This window comes from Pygoscelis adeliae, unplaced genomic scaffold (genome assembly GCF_000699105.1).
Source record: "Pygoscelis adeliae isolate BGI_AS28 unplaced genomic scaffold, ASM69910v1 Scaffold170, whole genome shotgun sequence".
NCBI classification, from domain to species: Eukaryota; Metazoa; Chordata; class Aves; order Sphenisciformes; family Spheniscidae; genus Pygoscelis; species Pygoscelis adeliae.
Genome location: NW_008824002.1, coordinates 2,027,828 through 2,048,224, shown reverse-complemented (window position 1 = coordinate 2,048,224; position 20,397 = coordinate 2,027,828). Strand labels below are relative to the sequence as shown.

Sequence of the window (20,397 nt, the reverse complement as noted above, 5' to 3'; positions counted from 1 at the left end):
AGCCTGGGGTTCCCCTGTGTGCTGCTGGGGATTGGCTGAATGTGAGCTAAAGGTGGGTTATTTTAACAAAGATCAGCCTTTCAAAACCTGTTGTATGCTCAGTAGGCAGATCTTTTTCAGCCTAAGGTGAATATCAGGTGCTTTGAAAAGATCCTTTTTTTTTTTCCCCGCCTTCGTCCAAGACAGTGAATTAAGGAATTAGTTTGTATTTTAGTTTTACCCTTTGATTTAAAATAGAGCAGACCATTATAAGATGAAAGCTTCTCTCTGCTTGTTTGCCACTTCACAGAAATGAATGAATATATCACTAAGAGAGCAATGAATTTGCAGCTCAGCATTTTGCTTTTTAACTGTGGCAAGGATGAATAGTTGAGTTGGGCCTTTGGTTTCACACCTTAATGCAAACCAGGACTGAAAGCAGTGTAAGTCTGCGATTTCTAGAGAGGTTTAAATTTTTCAGTCCAGAGTAGCAAATTTTCACATCTCTATCACTTTACTAAAGTAAAAATTTCTTCATTAGGCTAGTATAAAATTGGAGCCAACATTCTGGTTTGGGTTTGTCTGGTTTATGTAACTGGCATTGCCAAATATGTTTGAAACACAAATGAAATGGATAGAAATGTCTGGGCATAAACATAGCAGATTTTTGTTAGAATGAAGAGCAGAGGTAAGGTTGCAGACCGATGTGTTTCTACAGATCTAACTGAAGTTGAGCTGTGTTAAAACTTAAGTCTCTCCGTTTTGTTTCAAAGTACAGTCAGAACTTTAAACTGAGCCAGCTGACACCACGGAAACAAACAAATTAAGAAATAACACTGAATTAAACAGATTTTGGGCTGCTCCACACACAGCAACCCAAGCATATGACTTTGGCTGCAGTACAAATTTAAGTGTAGATTAGATTTCAGTCGTTTAGCCTTCATTTAAATAAAAAACATGCTTTAACAACTGCCCTAATAGTGCTTTGCATTTAATTTTTGGTTTTGGAGTTTCCATTGAGACGTTTTTCCAAGCTGTTGCCACAATCTTTATGTGGAACTTGATTCTTGTAGCAAGATCAGCTGAGCCTTTGCATTGCTTTTGCAGTTGTCTTTATCCAATTCTGCTGGCTGGATAAAACTAGAAAGCAGAAAGCTGGTGGTTCCTCTGTGCTTTTGTATAAATAGTCCTTACCGTAGCAGAATATTTAACCAGTTGTATCGGTGATGCTTAGCTTTGCTTCTCTTGACTTTTATAAACTGTTATAATGGTATATTTTTTAAAATAAAGGCAGAAACTGTGTAAAGAATTTACTTTCTCTGAAGTTTTGATGGCTCCGTCTGCCACCTGGTGGTAATTTGAGTATACATATATTGTAAAAACAACCACAACCAAAAAAAGCATCAGACTGCTGCTGTCACCTGCCTGCTTTTATATATTCTGTGGATTAGTTAGATGCGGCTTTCAGGGACGCTGCAAGCTAGCAGAAATATTCATGTAAATCACAGTGGGGTTGAATTTGGCTGCTGCTTTAAGGTTTTACTCAACTAGCCAGCATAAATCACAAAGGCAGGTTATGTCTTTGAAAGATAAAGTTCTTTCATGAGAATTTAAAAACTTCAGCTTTTTGGAGATTTTTTTAGAATATCAAAATTGAAAAATATCATGGCTTACATGCCTAAGTTTGTGTGTGCGCTTTTTTGTGAAATGGCTTTTATTTCACCACCGTTCCAAGCATTTGGAATCTATTTAGGAGTTTACAGCACTTGGCAAAAATATTTCTGAAGGACTCTTGCATTCCATTAATTCATTTTTAATTAAGAAATTGAAACAGCTATTTATGTTTGATAATGAGAATGCTGGTTAAGTAAGCAAAGCATGTTTTTCCCTGAGATAAATGGAAAACTGAGGTGACCTAATGACAATAACTTGATATTCTGATTTTATTTTCTTTTCAGATTGCTTTCATACTCTTTAATGCTGCCAACTGACTGGAAGTGTGCTGTGTCTACTGACAATATGTGAAAATATATTCAGCTTTTCTGACTCTGCTTTAGTTTTCTGTACCTTGCACCATTATGGAGAATTTAATTGAAAACAATGATGCTGCTTATTTGTTACTTAAATTTCAATGCCAAACTTTTGGTGCTAGAGGGAGCTCTTTCCTGCTAGACACCCTCTGGAATGGCACAGCTTAAAGAACGGGCTGCAGCACGCTTCGCAGAAACAGTTGTCTGAGTTAATGCCAGTGCATATCAGCTACAATGTTATAATGACTATTTGCTTTGATAGGACCCTACTGTCCTGGTCTGTTTTCTTGCTGCCTTTTTTTTTTTTTTCAAATCAGAAGCAGCACCTTGATTATCTCTGTGATGAGAGGTCTTCAACTTTATCTTCCCTGTGTTGCTGCAGCTAGCAGCCATGATGGAAGCACAAGTAAAGAGTTGTTTAGGGTTTTTTTTTAATTCCCACTCCCCTTTTTTAGATCTCCAAGTGCAGACTTGAGAGGCAAGGAGCTCCACCATCTGTAGTTCCTCTTGTGGGGACCTATGGGATGTTGTATTTGCAAATATTTGGCAAGTATGCTCATATTTTGAAGAGGGATTATTCATTTTTTAAAAAGTGTTCATTAAACTTATCTTGTCTGTTGCTTGTGAAACTGGTCAGAATGACACCCTTCAGTGATTAAATGCATTCCCCCTGCTTTGAGTCACTTTAGCTGCATTTCTTAAGGAACATAAACTGTGTTCTTTGCTGCTTTGTACATCTGCAGAGTTCGTTGCTAGGTTTGTGTCACCCAGAGTTTTGGAAACCAAATGTGCATGGATCCCTTTTACCATGCACTTCCACTTTTAGAGCTGTGGATCCCTGTAAGACAGAATCTTTAACCGTTCTTTATTCACTGTGAATCCTTTACTGCACATAGAATCTGTGACACCTGAGAGAAACCTCAGTGCAAGCTGGTGGCAGAGGGTTATTCTCCTTCTGTTCTGTGTCTGCTTGCTGTTAGACAGGCTTGCTGGAAATGAATTGCAGTAGCACCTTCTGGCCAGGCTCTTTTCCATGTAATCCACTGCTATGGGCATCTGATCCCCAGTGGTCCACTCCCAGCTTCCCACGGCAGCCGGTAGCTTGTGCTACGGCAGGGTCTGGCATGTCCAGGTGAGCGGCAGCGGTGCCGTGGGGACTGTCGGGCTTGTGTTTACCCCACTGCCGGCGCAGCGCTCCCGGGAGCCTCTGGTCACCCCCAGCCTGTCTGGCAAGCGAGCAGGTCACTGACTGTGGCAGACCTGCTTTCAAATGCTTTTATTAGCATTAAAAAAAAAAAAATACAAAAAAAGCAAGTGACTACTGTATTTTCTCTTTAAAGCCTTCTGTGTGTAAGGTCCCTCCATCCCAAACCATGCATAATTACTTTTGTCCTTGATGTGTCCTCTACTCCTCACAGGAGGACCAAAGCCTTTAGAGGGCAGGGGAGCAGAAGGACCAGAATAGAAGCAAAATTGCAGCATTTTGGCTTGTGCATGTCTTTCACTTTTTCAAACTGAATGTTTGCTTTTTTCATTGTGAGAAAAGGATGTTCTTTTAGATACTGAATGAAAGCTATCTGTTTAGTCTTAACCATTGAGTGTAACTCCCGGTATCTTTTCTGATCTGTAGCATGATTTAAACAAGTACAGTAACTTTTCTACACTTAATGTATTTAGCTAGATTTTATTTTTATTTTTCTTACTTAAATTCAGGTTCTCTGTGTGACTTCAGTCCTAACGTCTTTGCCCAAATACCACATCTAGCATTCTTTCACTGTGTCTGAAAACTGAAGTATTTCTGTACTTCACGGTCAATTTTAAATAAAAAAATATTTCCCAGTGATTGACCAAATCTTTCATAAATGTATAGCTTTGATATATTCCATTACTTGAAAACATCTTACAGTAAGTTATGAGTGTGTTTGGTATTGGTGCTAGTTTATTCTTGTCAGCCTCAGCTAGTGCTTGAGAGCTACTGCTCTGATTTTCAATGAATTGTGGGTAATACATTGTCTCTTAACTAGCCTGTTAAAAAATGGATAATGAAACAGCATCAAACCAATGAGCCAAAGTTAAATCATTCTAGAGGTTGTGGACTGAACTGAAGTTTTCTCTTAAGTGCTGTAGTGATTTTTAAGTATAACATTAACAAAGCCTCTAGACTGACATTAGTGTTTCCATAGTTGCATCTTAGGAAGTTTTAGTCTTGGATGTTGTTTTCATATCTTTATTAATGTTGTTTTGTGACTTGGATATTGGAGGTCCACAATGGTTGAATGTAACACTTCGCCATGTAACTAGGATTGTATTTATGATTTTGTTTTTTATCTCATGCCAAATTTTCTGTTTGTGCCAACTTTTTTTCTCGTTTAAGCTTGTGGTTTACCTTCCATTTGAAGAGGATACAATTTTATAAAGATTTATGTATAGTGGAATATTTTGTTAGACTGTCTTGTACTTTTTTCTTTTCCTCTGAACAGGAAAAGACCAATTTCCCTGAGCTTGCTTTATGGAATAAATGAAGGTTTTTGGTTACATTGGCATTGGGAAGCGCGACAGTGGTAGTTGCAAAGTAGCTCACTGGAATTCTGGGCCAGGCTTGTTTCCTGGGCATGAGTAATGACAGCAAAAGCAGAAAGGTTTCTGTGTTTGTATTTTCCAATGTGGACATACCATCATTCTCCCCCATGTCAGTTTCCAATGTATAACCAAAGGTATTCCTGCAACTTGCCTTTAATCTCATGTAAATGTGCTATTTCAAATATTCCAGAGCTCTCCTAATGGGGACAGCAGGATGCTTTGCAAAAACAGTATTTTAACAGCTGGTACCAAATTGAGAATCCTAATAATGTTTTCCTTATGTTTGTAGGATTTGGAGATTGTGTATTCCTATTTACATGGAATGGAAGCCTTGTCTAATCTGAGAGAGCATCAGCTAAGGTATGATACTTTATCATTAAAAACACATATATGCTAATGCACTAACAAAGCAAAGGAACAGTAGGTTTGGTAACTATCCACTACTCTTGCGTACCCTACCTCAAACTGAAAAGCTGGCTATCACTGCATCCATTTCTTCCCTTCTTTATTGTCCTAACACTTTCTCCTTGTATGTGTGCATATGTGTATCCCTATTTGTTTCTTCTGATTTCTACTATGGATGTGTTTGTTTTCTTTTCAAACTTTCAGACTAGAAGTAAATGCTTTATATACAGAGTACAAGTTCCAGTCCTGAATGGATGTCCATACATAGTCCAAATCGTTTATGTAGTATAATAATCACGAGAGCAGAGTCTGTTTTTCAGCTTCTGTTTCAGTTTGTGCTTGCTTTTGTGTGGAAGTTTTAGGCAAATTATGTACTACACATGCAAATGATACTTAGTAAAAAAATTACTAATAAATATCATCCACATATTTTTTTATTTAAATGCTTCATGAAGCAAATAAATTAAAGTAAAAACTTCCAGATGAACTTCCTATTTTTTGTAAAGACTTGTGTTATGTTGATTTTTACGTAACTGTTGTTTCAGTTGTCCTCACACAAACATCTTACAGCGGAGGTTTCTAAGGGTATTTGGACATCGGTGTGAGGCTGACAGATACAGAAGGAGGCCAGCACATCTGTATGCTTTATGGGGAGAGAGGGTGAATTACTGTTATTTTGCATTTTGGGGTGTGCCAACATTTGCCACATCTGAAGATGCTGAAGAACTTTGACTTGATTAATGCTGGTTTAGGTTCTTATTTCTGGCCTCTTGCTTCATCATTCTGTCAGAGTTCACATTCCCAAGCCAATATTCTGTATTTTGGAGAAGATAAAAGGCAGGGTTTTCTTTCTCCTGAAGTGCCCAAGACACATTTTGCAATGTGAACGTTGACTTCAAGGTAGTCCCTGTAATGACTTCTGCTTTGGAAGGAGGCCATGATCACGTTCAGTTAAAGTATTTTGTGTTATGATATTATATGCAAGACTTTTAGCACATCAAGTTTTGCATAGCTGGAGTTGAACTGATGTTAACTTGTTTACAAAGATCAAAGTGTGCACATATGATTGCATAGTATGTTGATGTGTGCTTTTTGGCCTCCTGTGCGGAATGAGGTTCTTGCTGAGGAATGTGTGGAACTCGGGCTCGCTCTCCCAGCACAGTGAATTCCTAGAAGAGACCTTCTGTTTACAATACCATACATGGAAAAGGCTGGGCTCCCAGCAGATGTAGGACAGAAAGCTTTTATACTGTCCTTTAGGATACAACATTTCTTGTGGCTGTGGGATGCCACAAAAACCTCCTGGATGCATTAAAAACTAGTGTATTAAATATAGCCTCTAGTATTGAATACCTTACCTTATAGCTTGCTGATGATCTCATCTTGAATTTATTACAGTTGTTTAGGAAGCAGACAAAGATCACGTTCAAGTGAAAATTAAATGCCAATATCGACCAGAACTAATTCCATTTTTTAAGTATTTGAGGAAGCAATCTAGTTTGTACTACTCGGTCACTGTAATTTCTAACTGTTCCAGTTTAACACAAGAGTTGAAATACTTGGCTACCTTCGGTAAGAGGCATTTTCTCCCCTATTACTGTCCTAATAACGGGACCAAAACGCTGTAAAACTCAGACAGTGCCAGTGGTGAACTTGCGTGACTTTATCAAGAATGTACTTCCTTTGCTCCCAATTCAGAGGGGAACAAAAGTTGCTTGTTGAAGTGATTCTGTTTCCTATAACTCCTACTCTCAGATGGCCCATTGCCCAGTGTCGTTTCAGACCAGCGGGGTACAGACTGTTCTTGAGCAGTATTTTAATTTTTAAATCTGACTGCTAGCAATGACTTCTCTTCTGGTATCTTCTCACCAGTAACCTCATGTCTGCTCTCCCCTTCCCTCTCAAAACAGAGGATCAGAGAGAGAAGGTGAGGACCCAGGAGGTAGAAGCAGACAGTAGCTTTTTGGTGTCTGCAAAGGATTTTGGCAAGACCTGATTTTATGGTGGGGAAGAGTGTCTGAAAAAGAGAAGGTTCTGTCATTCAAAACATATTTTTGCTGTGCCAGGAAGCAAGAAGCTTTTTCATTAGCTGAAATTGATATACAATACATAATACTTAATGATATACACTACAGAAATTGTCTGTAAGAAAAGTTCTCAAAGATGTTCCAAAGAGTAGATCTAAAATACTGGGGCAGGGGAAAGGCTGTGGTAGTAAAATGTGACTTTTTTTTTGTTTTGAGCAAACAGAATTAAGATCTCAATTTTCTATTCATGGTTTATGAATATCAAGATACCACTATATAAGCCTGCCACTTCTGGACATAAAAAGCATTATTTCTTAGTGGGCTGAACTAAGAAGTCTTGAAAGAGATGAGTGGTAAGGTAACTTTTGTAGCAGCCTGTTGGCTATTGAAATGATCTAGGAAATTATGGGAAATAGCAATAAGAAGCCTTTTAAATGTCACATCAAAGCCAGATCAACTCTTCCAGGCCTCAGATCAACTTTTTTGAGACTTGTTGCCAGAGCAAGAATTCTTGAGCACTTTTGTCCGCTTAGGATACCATTGCGGGCAGCCGGTCACTGGTGCGCTGAGGTTCTGATGATTGATCCTGCAAGGAATGAGAATTTCTTTCTCAAATTTAAATATAGTTCCTCATTTGAATGTTCACATGAGCCTCTTAGGCAAATCTCTGTCTGTCAAATAGTCTTTGTGTTTGCAGTCTGCTTCAGAGCCGTAGAAAGTCTGAGGGAGGTGGTGGGGTTTGTTTCCTTCCCACCCTCCCAGTAACTAACAGGGTCCGTTTCCTTAAGACAACAGAAAGAAATGGCATGTTGATTTTTTTTTAATACCAAGTTAACATTGCATTTCCTAATACGTGATAAGTTCTATTATGCTACAATTGTCAGGCAGACAGTGAATGCAAAAGTGCTTTAATCCTCCCCTCTAGACAGAGGATTTTCCTGTAGGAAATTCTCTCCACTTTGAGCCCTCCGGGATTTCAGCATTAAAATCTCATGGTAATTTTTAAGTTACTGAATTTTAGCAAAATGAGAAGCATCAATTTACCATGCAACATAATTTCTTGTTTTATCTATTGGGCCTGACTTGAAAAAGGGAGCAGTTGTTATATCATGGTAACTGATTAGTTGTTACATATCATAAATTTTCATCCATTTCTAAAATTCTGAATTGTTTCCTTATAAAACAACTTACTTTTATCAGATCACTTTATAAAATGAGATCAGTATTTTACCTGTTTTATAGAAGATTTTTTTTTATGGGAGCAATTACATCTAGTGTCCTAAATCAAATCTGATCTTGGACAAACTAATAACTTTAATGCTTAGGTTTAACAATTTGCACTCTTAAATTAAAAGTCAGCTTAGCTTTAAATTGATGGTTAATTTCTGCAAGTGCTGGAGGCAAATGTGGAAATGCTGACTAACTTTAGAAAGTGAAGTCTTCGTGACACTGATAGGAATCGTAATTAAAAATGACTTCTTTCCTTCTCTTTCAGACTGATGTGTGAAACTGTCAGATATGAAAGGCATGAAGCAAATGAAGTTCTGTACTAGTAAGTATTTCTGCTTCCTTTTGTATGATGTTCAAAGAATTAATTCATTTTAAGTGTGTTAAGGACAGCGTTTAATGCCAGCTCCCTCACCCAGCACACTGTAAACATAAATGTTTTCATCGTCAAACAGTGGAGAAATTTGCTGGTGCTAGGGAGGGAGCTAACAGTGACTCTTGCTTGGTGATGTGTGTTGTATTAATTTTTGTAACCAGTGAGATTATATAGAATTAGGGGATGTGGGATGTCTTCTGATTAGAATAAGCTGACATTTAGTCTCACTTCAATTTTGTCAAAGTAGTAGCCACCAGCTTTTCGTGCCAGAGGTGCCAAATCGACATATCTAACATGGCTTATAATTAGCAGGGATGTGATCTAGTGTCAGCTCAGATTTACAGTAGAGATCTGAGGATGGCAATTGCTTCGTTTGTGCAAGCAACTTATTGAAACAAAAGGCTTATCAGATTTTCACTTACTGCCCCTAAACCAGACACTAAATGCAGATTTTTTCTGGGTTGTCTGGTGTTATTTGACCACTTAAGTATACAAAGAATGCACCTGTATGCCTTCTTTTAAATATGTGTAATTTTTCCTATATTGACCATCAGGAGGAAGATGTGATTGAACAAACTTTAATGCTAAGCCTTGACCATTCAGCAAAGTTAAATTAATGTCTAGTGAGACCCAGTAATCAGTTATGTATGGGAAATGCACAAGGTCAAAATCTATAGGCGGATAGATAATTTTAATTAGACCAGTATAATCTTTATTCATTTTACAGACTAATTTGCTAGTGACCATTGTGCTGGTGATTTGTCCTTTTCTAGGCAGTTAGTTTGTGTCCCTTATGTGTACTAGAGGTTTTTTTTGTTTAGAACCAATATCTTGGCTCATTCTAACTGTTGGTTTAAATTTGAATTATGCTGAATGAATGAAGGCTGCTAGTTATGCATATACTCAAGGCAGGCAAAAGTTACGAGGGAATATGTGCCTGAGAAAATACAGTGCACAAACAGAAAATTGTGAAATCTGCGCTAACTTGAAGTGCTTTTTGCAATTCTTTTGCACTGATTTCCTTTGTCACTCCTTTCACGTGAATTCATCTTCACTTTGGTTGTTTGCCTGTCATTCCTATTTACTCACTTCTTGACATTTTTTTTTCCCTGTGATTTATTCAGTAGATTTAATGGGCAGTTTGGCAGTTTCTGGATATAGATGCTAATGCAAAATGTGCTTGGTCTAGCATTTCACATCTCTGATTTAATGTTTAATGGGCTAAACCTGAAAGTTAACACTGAAATTTTTTTTATTTAAAAAAAAAAAAAGGAAAAATTCAGTATTTTGAAACCCAGAAGTATATGTTCTGTTACTGAGTCGTAGCTTTACATTTTATTTCAATGAACAATTTGAGATCTACTTGGTTAGAAAATCCCATGGAACCTGCAGTCTAATTTCAGTATCCTATTTTTAGGATAATGAACTTGCAGGAATCCTTTTTTGCTTCACAAATTCAGCATATGTATTGAAGATGTATTCTTCTGAAAAACAGTACTCCAATTTTACAATGTATACGTTTGGAAAAATTCTTTGAGTACTATGGGAGATAAGCAATGTGATAGCCAGGTTAGAATCAATCCACTCAGTTATGAGCTATAGGAAATGAGCTTGGAGCATACAGCCTGGTCACTTTTTATTGAATGTGCCAGAATTTATCACTTGGAGCTCTTATTGTGGTCATAAAGGCTAAGGTTTTAAAAAAGCATTAAATTTGAACTCTAAGTTACAACTTTTTTTTTTTCCCGTGATGGTATGACTTGCATTGAAATCTGAAATTAGGTGCTAATCTTCTGTGTTCATTAGAAAGATCTATTAAAATAGCTGCAACTGTTGGATCTGTTAATTGACCTCTGTGTGTGACCTCCCTGAGGCACAACTTAATGTCTCAGTGTGGATTAAGCTAAATCTTTATCCCTAAAGGCTAACATGAAAACTAATACAGTTGCTCTGTTTATGTGATCAAAACTTTTTCATTGTGAAAATTTTGTTCATACCCGCATTGTCAGCGCAGGACTTATAAGAAGGTAGATTTCTATTGCATGCTGAAAATAATTATCCACACTGAGTACAAACGCAGTAATATTTTATTCTCCATTTTTTAAAAAAAGTTGTTAATTTTCATAGTATCTCTATAGATTTTTTTTTTGATGGCCAAAGGGATAAAATGGAGCACGTTGTTTAAAATTGGCTCATCTCATCTGCATTTACTTTACTATCTGCGGGTGTACATGGTAGTGACAGATTCTCAAACCCTACGGCCATCTCTCTGTTTCAATGAAAACTGGGTTATTAAAAGTGGCAGTTCAGCTCAAGTTATTCTTCATTTGCCAATCATCCTACTACTTTCATTTGATGGGAAGTTAATGATAAAAGGCCTTAAAACCTGCAAGGCAAAACTTCAGAATTGAGATTTACTTGACATATATACCTGATATTTTTTTTTAACGTGCTACCTTTATTAAAATCTACTTAAAGATCCCATTTAAAAGAAATATTTAGTTTGGTCACTTGATATATATTTTGTCAGTAGTTCAATGAAAAAAAAATAGTTCTTTTTTCATATCTGCGTAATAGTCATTCTTGATGTTTCCAACAGTAAGTTTCTGATTAGCATTTTCTTTGGAAACCAAAGTTTTAGGAGATTTGTTGGGGGTGTGTATACCTCTTGGGAGTTGAACAAAATTTTTCAGATCAAAGTTTAAATGTTTGCTCTGATGGCAGAGAGGAATCTTTGACAATAAATGTTTTGCTTATAAGCAAATGAATATGTCTCTAATAAAAACACCACCTCTTTTCCCCCCTTACTAGTCGTACAGGGGCTGTATGTGGTTTTCAGCCATGCTGTTTGATATTTCTGTATGTATGCATCAGTGGTGTTTGACTTACTCTTTCTGTAAGGAAGTCTTCTGTGTCTTTAAGCCTCCCTTATTTTCTTCTCTAAAGATACTGGATTGGCAGAAAATATTTTACGTGTTGACGACCTGCTGTCATCAGTGACCGAAGTCACTTGATAATAAAAACCTCATGTGTTTCTGAATTGCCATGGTGTAGCACGTCAAGATTTTGTGATCACGTTCTCTTTAGTTTCTGTGCAATTGAACCTGGAACTAACTTAGCTGTGCTTATAATGTTTTTAAAAAATTACAAAGAAAAACCCAACCCATGTTATTGTAAAGTGTGTTTTAGTTTTTTAGAGAACCTTCAACTCAAAGCCTGATAGCATATATGCTCCTACCTCCCACATGTCCCTTCTGAGAAGACTGCAAGATTTATATTTTGGATTTAAGCTCCAATCGGTAACAAATTTCTCAGCCTGTAGCGATTTAGTAGTATGCTAGTGGTTTTGATTGTGTTGATTCTTAGAAAAGGACAAGTGTTTAAAGAAGAGTAGTTATCTCTTGGACATCTTGAACTGAATTTTAGTGTTAACCTCTATGGTTGGAAAAAGCTCTTGTCTAATGTCAACATGTTTGTGTGCTTTTATGTCATTCAGTTGTGCAGCCTTCCGTGCTTTAATGAAATTCAGTGTTTTCAGAGGACTGTATTGTGAAACAAAAGTAGAAGGCATACATATAAACTGGAGATGGGAGAGAAAAAATGTTATGTGTAAAATTGAGTTATTACTACAGAGAATGTCCATAGCTGAAATAAGAAATAGCAATCTCTTAGTTTCTAAATTACTGACTGTGGTAGGCAGGGCGTGTAATAAATAGCTGTTTTTGTACAATTATGTTTTGTCTTGCTTTTTTCCTTGTTCCCCACTTGTCAAACAATCTGAGATGAAAAACATCCACTTGTGTTAAGACTGTAGTGCTTATACTGGGGGGGAGGGCAGGGGAAGGGAAAAGGGGATGAGAAATGGAGAAGGCTACAAAAAGGATAAAGATACATAATTTCAGCAGGTCTTTTTGCATATTTCCATGTTTAGAACCAAATTCTCAGGTCCAGTAGCTGTAATATCGCCATCCAGTCTTAGCCAAGTTTTCTGAGTTACATCACTGTGACAAATCACAAGATCCAAAATACTTGTTTTGGGCTAGCCATGTGGCTGCCTCCAGAGCTGGCTTGGCCCAGCCATTGATACCTGAAACGAATGAAATCTGGAAAGGAAATAAAGGAGCATGGCTTTTTGGTGGCTACTAAAATACTTACGGTTTTCTTAGATTAAAATGTTAGTGTCTTTCATGAGGCAGAGCAGAATGTTTGAAAAATGCTGGAGGGCATTGGCTTTGCGTAGCTTTGGGACAGGTTGTGTTAGAGGATCGCCTGAAGGCGCTGGGGAGACGGACTCGGGGCAGCCACTGGCAGGGGAACTTGCAGATGCTCTTCCCAGGGAGGAGACGTGCTGTCATCTGTCCAGGTATCGTGCATTACACAAAAACTCAAGCAGGGATTTTTAGATGTCACTGTAAAGCATCTGGGTGTGTCTTAGCTAGATGGCTAAGCTGTAGTTTTATTTGCAGCTGTAGGTCTATGTAGCTAATATACAGTAGTTCTGCGCAAGGACAGGTGAGAAATAGATCTCTGAGTAGTTTTTAAGAGTGGGAATCTGAGAGTCAAACTTTAAGTCCTACAATGAAAGTGACATTTAACAAATTCATGGTTCTTTCACAGTAGCATATTGCCCTGAAGACTCTCAGGAGGATAGAAGCAGTATGTACAAAACAACAAAAAGTGTTGCCAAAGTTGCCGTACGTTTCTGCATAGCCTGACTTAATTGTGCAATGAAGCGTGACAAAAATGAGCTAAAAGCTGCTGCTTTAGCTATTGGTGCATGATTTGTAAACAGAACAGCTCTGCAGAGACCACCTCACTGAAATTTGTCTTCCGATGCATACATTTGTATTATGAAGGAGTGCTTTTGTTCTGTACATGTTCAGGAAGTTTTATCATGATGGTATCATAAAACCAAGTTATTCTGTATAGATATGGTACATGTGATCTATAGCTGTATATGTTTATATCTTATAGATATAAAACTTAAAACCTAAAACATTACAGAAAGGAATTACTGGAGAAGTGCATGAGGATCAAGCTGATGTTTCCACCAGTGATATTCTGAGTTATCAGTAAAATTATTCTCCTGTATTCTCTAATACTTTACTTTTAACCAGAACTTCTGATTTTTGGATGGGATGCACCTGTTCGTGAAGGCTTGGGTCACATTTCTGCATTTACTGTCTTTGTTTACTGAATGTTCTTTACTTCAGAGAGCCCCTATAAAAGATTTCTTCCTTGGTTTTATAGAAATGAGAGACGCTTTGAAAATTATTTAAAACTCTTTTGAATAAACAGTAAACTCAGAATAAGTCTGTTTGAAGCATCTCTCTGGGTCAACATCCTAATATTCAGGTGGACGTCTGCAGGCAATATATATTTATTCTGCTTGTGCATCCATAGGTTTCTGCGCAAGTCATGCAGCAGTACATTTAACAATGCGAAGAACTGCTGCAGCAGGGCTGGTCTCTTCTGTTGGGCTTTTTTTTTCTTCTTCTCCTTAAAGTATTCCTAAAGGTGTATTGCACCTTCTGATAGTCGGGCAGTTGCCAAAGCAGCATTGGGATACTGCCAGTTCTGCACTGCAGTAAATCAGGAGCCTGAATTTATACATTGCGTTGTGGATACATTTTCTGTGGGGAATTTCTTAGCCAATATGTATCATTAAAACAAATACATTCAAGGACTTGGCAGTTGGCTCTGTATAAGCAGAGCCTGAATCAAGGCGGCTTAATAGTGTCAGTGATCAATGTTACAGTCTGTTGGCTTTGCATAGCCAGTTCCATATTTCTATCTTACTGTTTGACCTGATTTTGAGACTACTTTGAATGAAGACTAAGTTTTTTGAAGAGACTTTAATTTGCACCTTCCTTACTGTAAATGTTTCACTAAAGGCTATCATGTTTTTATTGTTGCAATTTTTAGAATAAAAGCTTTGATTTTGGAGAAATGTTGGAAGGGTGTAAGATTTAGTAGCAGAATTGTCTGTCTTGGTTGACCTCGGAGTATTTTGGATGCAAGATCATTTTATTTTACTACTTCTGTCATTGTTTTCCTGATGATTTAGGAATTTCTCTTCTGATATCAAGGGCTAATTCACTGTACAAGCTTAATATGAAGACTTCCGTGACAATAGGTCAATTAGCTTGCATATGTATATTTGCATAATATATTTATCGATTGCCTGTTTAATCGGCTGTCTTAGACTGACACTCTGCAATAATCTCTGATTTGACTGAATTTTCTGTTCTATTTTACTAATTTTATTTCAAAAATGGAAACGAATACAAATAAATGAAATAATTTCAAGAAAAACATGCTTCAGCTTATTTGTTTTCATGTATACTGAGGAATTGTTTCCTCTGGTTCCTTCTTTATTTCCCACTCTTGCTACCAGGAGACAAGACGTCAGTTTTCATCTTGTGTCCATTAATAAAAGATAACCGTGGACATTAGTTGAAATATGCACTTTAAGATGACTTTTTAGTGAAAATTTGAAGTTCTGAATTCTGAGTTATCAATGTTATTACTGGATATGTTTAAGACTGAATATGTATAAGACTTTTTTCCTAACATTTAGAGTGAAGATTAGGAGTAAGAATAAACATAACTTTAATGTGTTAATCTAAAAAAAAGAAAAAAGAATTTGGAAATTTTGTGTGGCTGATGCATTAAGTACCCAATCTGTTTTACTTCTGTGTTTGGGATATACCTCTTAATGTCATCAAGAGCATCTAAAATGCTCTGGCAGATGTCAGGTAACTGCTTAACTAGCTTATTAAGGAAGGTTATAGACAGAGTAAACGGTTTTCTGATGATTCTGAGTGTTACAACAACACAGTGCTAGTGGGCAGGAGCTTCAGGCAATGCGATGTCTACCTGAGAGAATTGTTGTGCTTGAAGACATATTTGACAACCCAAGGCACTTCAGGGCTAATGTCTAATTGTGGCAATGGTTATTCAATTAAACAATAAACTACCTATAGCTTTCAGCATACAGAGGATAACAAAAATGAGCAAAGAGAAACAGACAGATTAATCTGCTGAAACAATATCCTGTGAAGCATAAGCTTGCAGAGCAATGTTCTTTCTAATTTCTGCTTGTGTAGTGCTTAAATGCCTGAAAGAGGTCCCAGTTCTGACATGTCAAATTTTCATTGTTTCTGTTCCTCTCAAGTGGAGATCTGGGAGCATGAACAATGTCTGTTCTGAATTACTCTTTGTTTACTTTCTGAAATTTATTCAACTTTCAACAACATTGAGTATGATTTCATGAAAATGTAATCTGCTAGATACATCTTGGTTTGTAATATAAGTTCTTTTATCAAAACAGTTACAATGTTATAGCTTGTAGGAATGGTACTACATCCAGTTTAAATGTAAGTCTTGAATGAATCCTGTAGTGGTTGGAATTTTAATGATTTATGGAGAGGATAACTCTAGCTCTTTCACAACCAAGAAATTGTTTTTGCTGATTTCATGACCTTTTTATAAAGTAGCTTGGAAAATACCTCTGAATTGGAAAGTAATTCTGGATGCTGATGTTTGCCTTATGTTAGGGGTCCTTGCAGCATCTGGTATCATTGTTTAGGTCTCAGGATAGACACATCTCCTGTAAATGGAATATTAAGCAGTAATTACATGGAAGCCATTTCCATGCTTGTTTCCATTGAGACCTGCATACTGCTTAGCTTTTTTTCAAGTGCTGTCTTAAAGGAGTTGGCTGAGAAGCCAGTGACCAGAAGGTGGTCAGAGCAGCAAAGACTTCTGTTTAGCATGTGCTTTCAAGTCCAGGTGCTGACTTTTGCACTGAAGTGAAGTCGTCTTTGACAGAATTAAAGCATGTTTGACAGCAGTCATCACGAAGACCTGCAAATTCTTGCCACTGTACATGCTTATGACATTCATTGTCTCGGTTGAACCAAATGCACACAAGTAAGCATGTGCTGGATACGATCCATTATTCCAGAGGTTTTAGTAGTGCCTACATCTCACCTTGATGGAGAATGAGAATTAAATGGATTGCTCTCATTAAAATGTAGCTATTTCTAAAGAAGTTTTAAAGGAAAGTGATGCATCAGAACTTGTTAGGATAGAGGAAGACACTAGAGATGGTGTAGATATTTGAGATTTATTGGGTCTTTCAGTAGGTTGACTTAAATCTTTATTGTAGCTGAATATTTTGGAAGGTTTTTCAGCATCTTATGTGATCAGGAAATCTGAAAGCTAAAATTGGAACACCTGTGCTACTGTAGACAGATGCCTTATAGAATCAGTACATGTGGGGGACATGTACTGAAACAAGGTTTTTTTTGTGCATAATTTCTTTGATATGCTGTTAATATTGATTCAGATTTATAGTTACAAACCTGGTGTACAAGTTCTGCAGATTGCTTTAAATCGAAATAAAATAATTATAATTAGAAAATAAAACTTCAGTTTTAAGCAATGTATATGTAGCTAGTTGAGGATCTGGGAATAAGCTGCCCCTTCCAGTGGAATAAACAGCTCACAGCATGAAGAGTTTGATACAAGTGCTGAAGACTTTCAGAGAGCCTGCAAACTTCTTGGATCTTGGCAGTCTGGAGATTAATAAACGCTTTCTGATTTTTGAACTTTGAGTACCTCTGAGGTCCCAAAGAACAGTCATATGCTAGAAAATGTGAAGGCTTAAGTCTGAAAATACTGTCTAACCTTATCAGCGGTGACAGCCTGGTGATGTCATCATAGGCTATTGTATAATTATGTAACTGAAGTTTCCAAACAGAACAGTTAGAGTGACAGCTCTGAAGTTACTTTGCAAAGTTCTGTCGTCAGTTTTTTGTGTCATTTTCAAAGCGGAGAAGTATGCTGTCTGGCTGCAGGTTGTAGTTGCGTAAAAGGACTACTTCGAGGAAGCTGGGGAGGGAAATGCAATGGGAAGGCATTGCAATCCAGTCTCTGGATTTCCAATTCTAGCTCCTGAATTCCCATAAATCAAGCTCTCTTGCATTCTGGGAAATTAAATATAGATTCCCCAGGAAATCCCCTGCTCTCAAAAGTGCTATAATACAAGAGTCAAGACTTAAAGTAGCTTTATTTAAATTTTGTACAACTAATGTAAGTGCAGATTATGAATAAAGTCTGCTTATTGGTGACTGTTTTGGTATTGGCTTTCAGTTTTGCACCACTTTAAGGTTGCTGCTAGAACTTGAGTATTCTGAAAACTTTATCAGTAGGTAGCTCTGTCATAGTAGTTACAAGAGAATAACGTTAAATCTTGGTATCTGAGTGCCTTTGTTGTCTTCACAGAATACAAATCCTATCTTCTGCTAAAGATCTCTTGCTCTTCTGTTTCTTACTCTTAAGATTTAGGCTCTTTCCTCTGCACTGTAGTCAAATGCTTTGAGTGCGTGTAGACTAATATTGGCATTAGTCTAATCGTAGTGCGCTAACACAAGTTACAGTTGTAGTGCAGCCGGTGTCTTTAATCTGGCCATAGTCCTGTTGGTTCTGTAAAGGATGGATGGAAATTTGTCACCAGGGTTTCACTGGGTCTTTTGTTGGCTTCAATATAGCTAGGACAGAATGACTACATGTATTGATTTTGTTCTTCTGACTGCTCCTTAATGTGTGACTTCTGGGTTGACTTAGTTCTGATTCTCTGCAGGATAAATTGCCTGTGTCATCTTGCTTTCTTGGTAATAAATCTTGTTTTCTGTAACTTGGGGAAGCAGATAGCTGTGCTGCATTCGGTAGGCAATATGACTTGAACAATCCTGAGTTTCATCCAGATGAATATCCAGAACAGTAGATGAGCTGGAAAAAACAAACAAAAACCAAAGAACCCCCCACCAGTTTTATGTATTTGAAGCAATGTACTCCATCACTTAAGGCCAACAAGTAAAGTAATTTCTTGCCTGCGAAGAAGATCTGTGAATGCCTGCTTGGAAATGTGCAACGCGTGCCAATAACTTCTGATTTCAAGTATTTCCACTCCTGCTGTGCATGCAGCCTTGCAAGACTGGAGGGAGAGTGGGGAGAGGAACTCAAAACTAGGTAGCAGAAGTGCTGTTTGCCTGGGTTGGGTGGGCTTTGCTTTCAGCCTGATGTGGATCGTTCACTGCACTTCCAGTCTCCTAGTGTCTAACAGCTGCTGCTTCAGTGGTGGTGGTGATGGACAATGGTGGCACCCTTACAAAGCTAGTCGTTGGAAAGATCTTAGTCGAAGGAAACGTCTTTCCTTTCTACATCAGCTTGACTGACAGGTGCTAGTGGACCCTTCCCTCAACTGTCCCCAGACCAAAAAACCCCCAAATCTCCCTCTAAGGATGCCTTTGAGGGGAAGTCATCAGCATCTATTCTGCTTCAGCTAATTCTGGATGAACTGCTTACGTGCACTTAATACCCTTCTGCAAGCCCAGTCAGAGATGCGTCCTGTCCACAGAAGAATGCTTTTTAGCACAATTTGTTGTCATCCCTTTGCTGGAAGAAATATTCGTAGGAAGACAAATACAGTTTCTAGATACTGCTGTGGACTGCCAGTGGTAGCCAGTATTCTAGCAGTGAAAGGAAACTCCGTAATTAGGCTTAGATTTATTCTCTAGAATTCAATTTTGATGTTTAAAAACAAAGTGTAAAATGTAATTGCAAAGAAAACCTTTCAAATGTGAGTATTCTACATTGGGTAAAATGGTATTTGTATGAGTCCTCATGTGGCTTGAAAAAATGCTCTTGTAGTTCAGTATAGGTTTCTTCTACAGTTCCTTGTTGTTCATTACAGGCACAAGAGTCCTGAAGAACGCAAAATGCATTATTGTTGAACAAATGTCAAGTGTAGTACAGGAAACATGGAAACTTGATTGAAAGCCACCTGATGTTTGAATAGGATTGTGGAAAGCCCAGGATCCTTAAAATGAAAGAATTGCACGCGTTTTTTGTAACAGCACTGCCTAGCAAAAGCTGGCTGCCAAATGGCTTTGAGGCTTAATTCTAAACAACTGAAAGTGTAGCAAGTGTTGAGAAGTGCAGGAGTTAATATATTTTCATATGAAAGGAATAGATCAGTCTTTCATTTGGCTGTGGTGTTTTTTTTTTTTTTTGAGGGAAGCATGTGTGTTCTGGAGGAAGGAATGTATTTGCTATACGTGTGGGTTTTTTTTCAGATGTTTTGTTCAAGACTGTATTAAGACACTAGTAGCTCTAAGAATGAAGAGAATGAAAATCCATCACCGTTCTTTGCTCTTGAAGACTCTCTTGGAAATATTTATGAAGTTTTGGCTGGCAATGAAAGTTTAAAAGAATACTCAGTATGTTTTGGGGAAGATACTTTGAATACAGACATGTTCTGTAGTAACCTTCCACACTTGTGACACAGCAATATTGAAGGCTTTTTAAAATTCAGATAATTAAGGAATTGAGTACAGTAGAATTGTTTTGTTTCACCCAGCATGATGCAAGTACCTTAGAACTTAGAAATTCTCAAACGTGACTGTAAGAATAAAAAGTTATCAAAGTACACATAAAGCAGAAGGAAAACAAACCCAATCAGATGGTCTTCCTAAAGTTTGATTTATTTTTTTAATCAGCATTTTCAGCTTCAAATGAACAGATGCTTCTATATCCACTATAAAGTCATGGCAGATAAGTGAGGAGGAGCAACAACTGTTGAAGAACTAACTGGCAGAGAAAGTGGATAAACCTGTGAGCTGGCAAAAAAAAGATAAAACTGAGTTGGATGATTAACTGAGTGAAAAGTCATGCTGTGTGTCATCACATAAGAAAAATATAAACC

General features: G+C 37.5%; 1 protein-coding gene across 1 annotated transcript in view; it reads left to right on the top strand.

The window, feature by feature from the left end:
* The first annotated feature begins 4,882 nt into the window (after positions 1 to 4,882).
* The window catches only part of RAPGEF2 (Rap guanine nucleotide exchange factor (GEF) 2), a 134,053-nt gene continuing 118,538 nt past the window's right edge, over positions 4,883 to 20,397 (top strand). The window contains exons 1-2 of the mRNA XM_009325162.1: positions 4,883 to 4,949; positions 8,517 to 8,573. Coding sequence (XP_009323437.1) covers positions 4,912 to 4,949; positions 8,517 to 8,573 — 95 coding nt within the window. The 5' untranslated portion in view covers positions 4,883 to 4,911. The remainder of the gene's footprint in view (positions 4,950 to 8,516; positions 8,574 to 20,397) is intronic.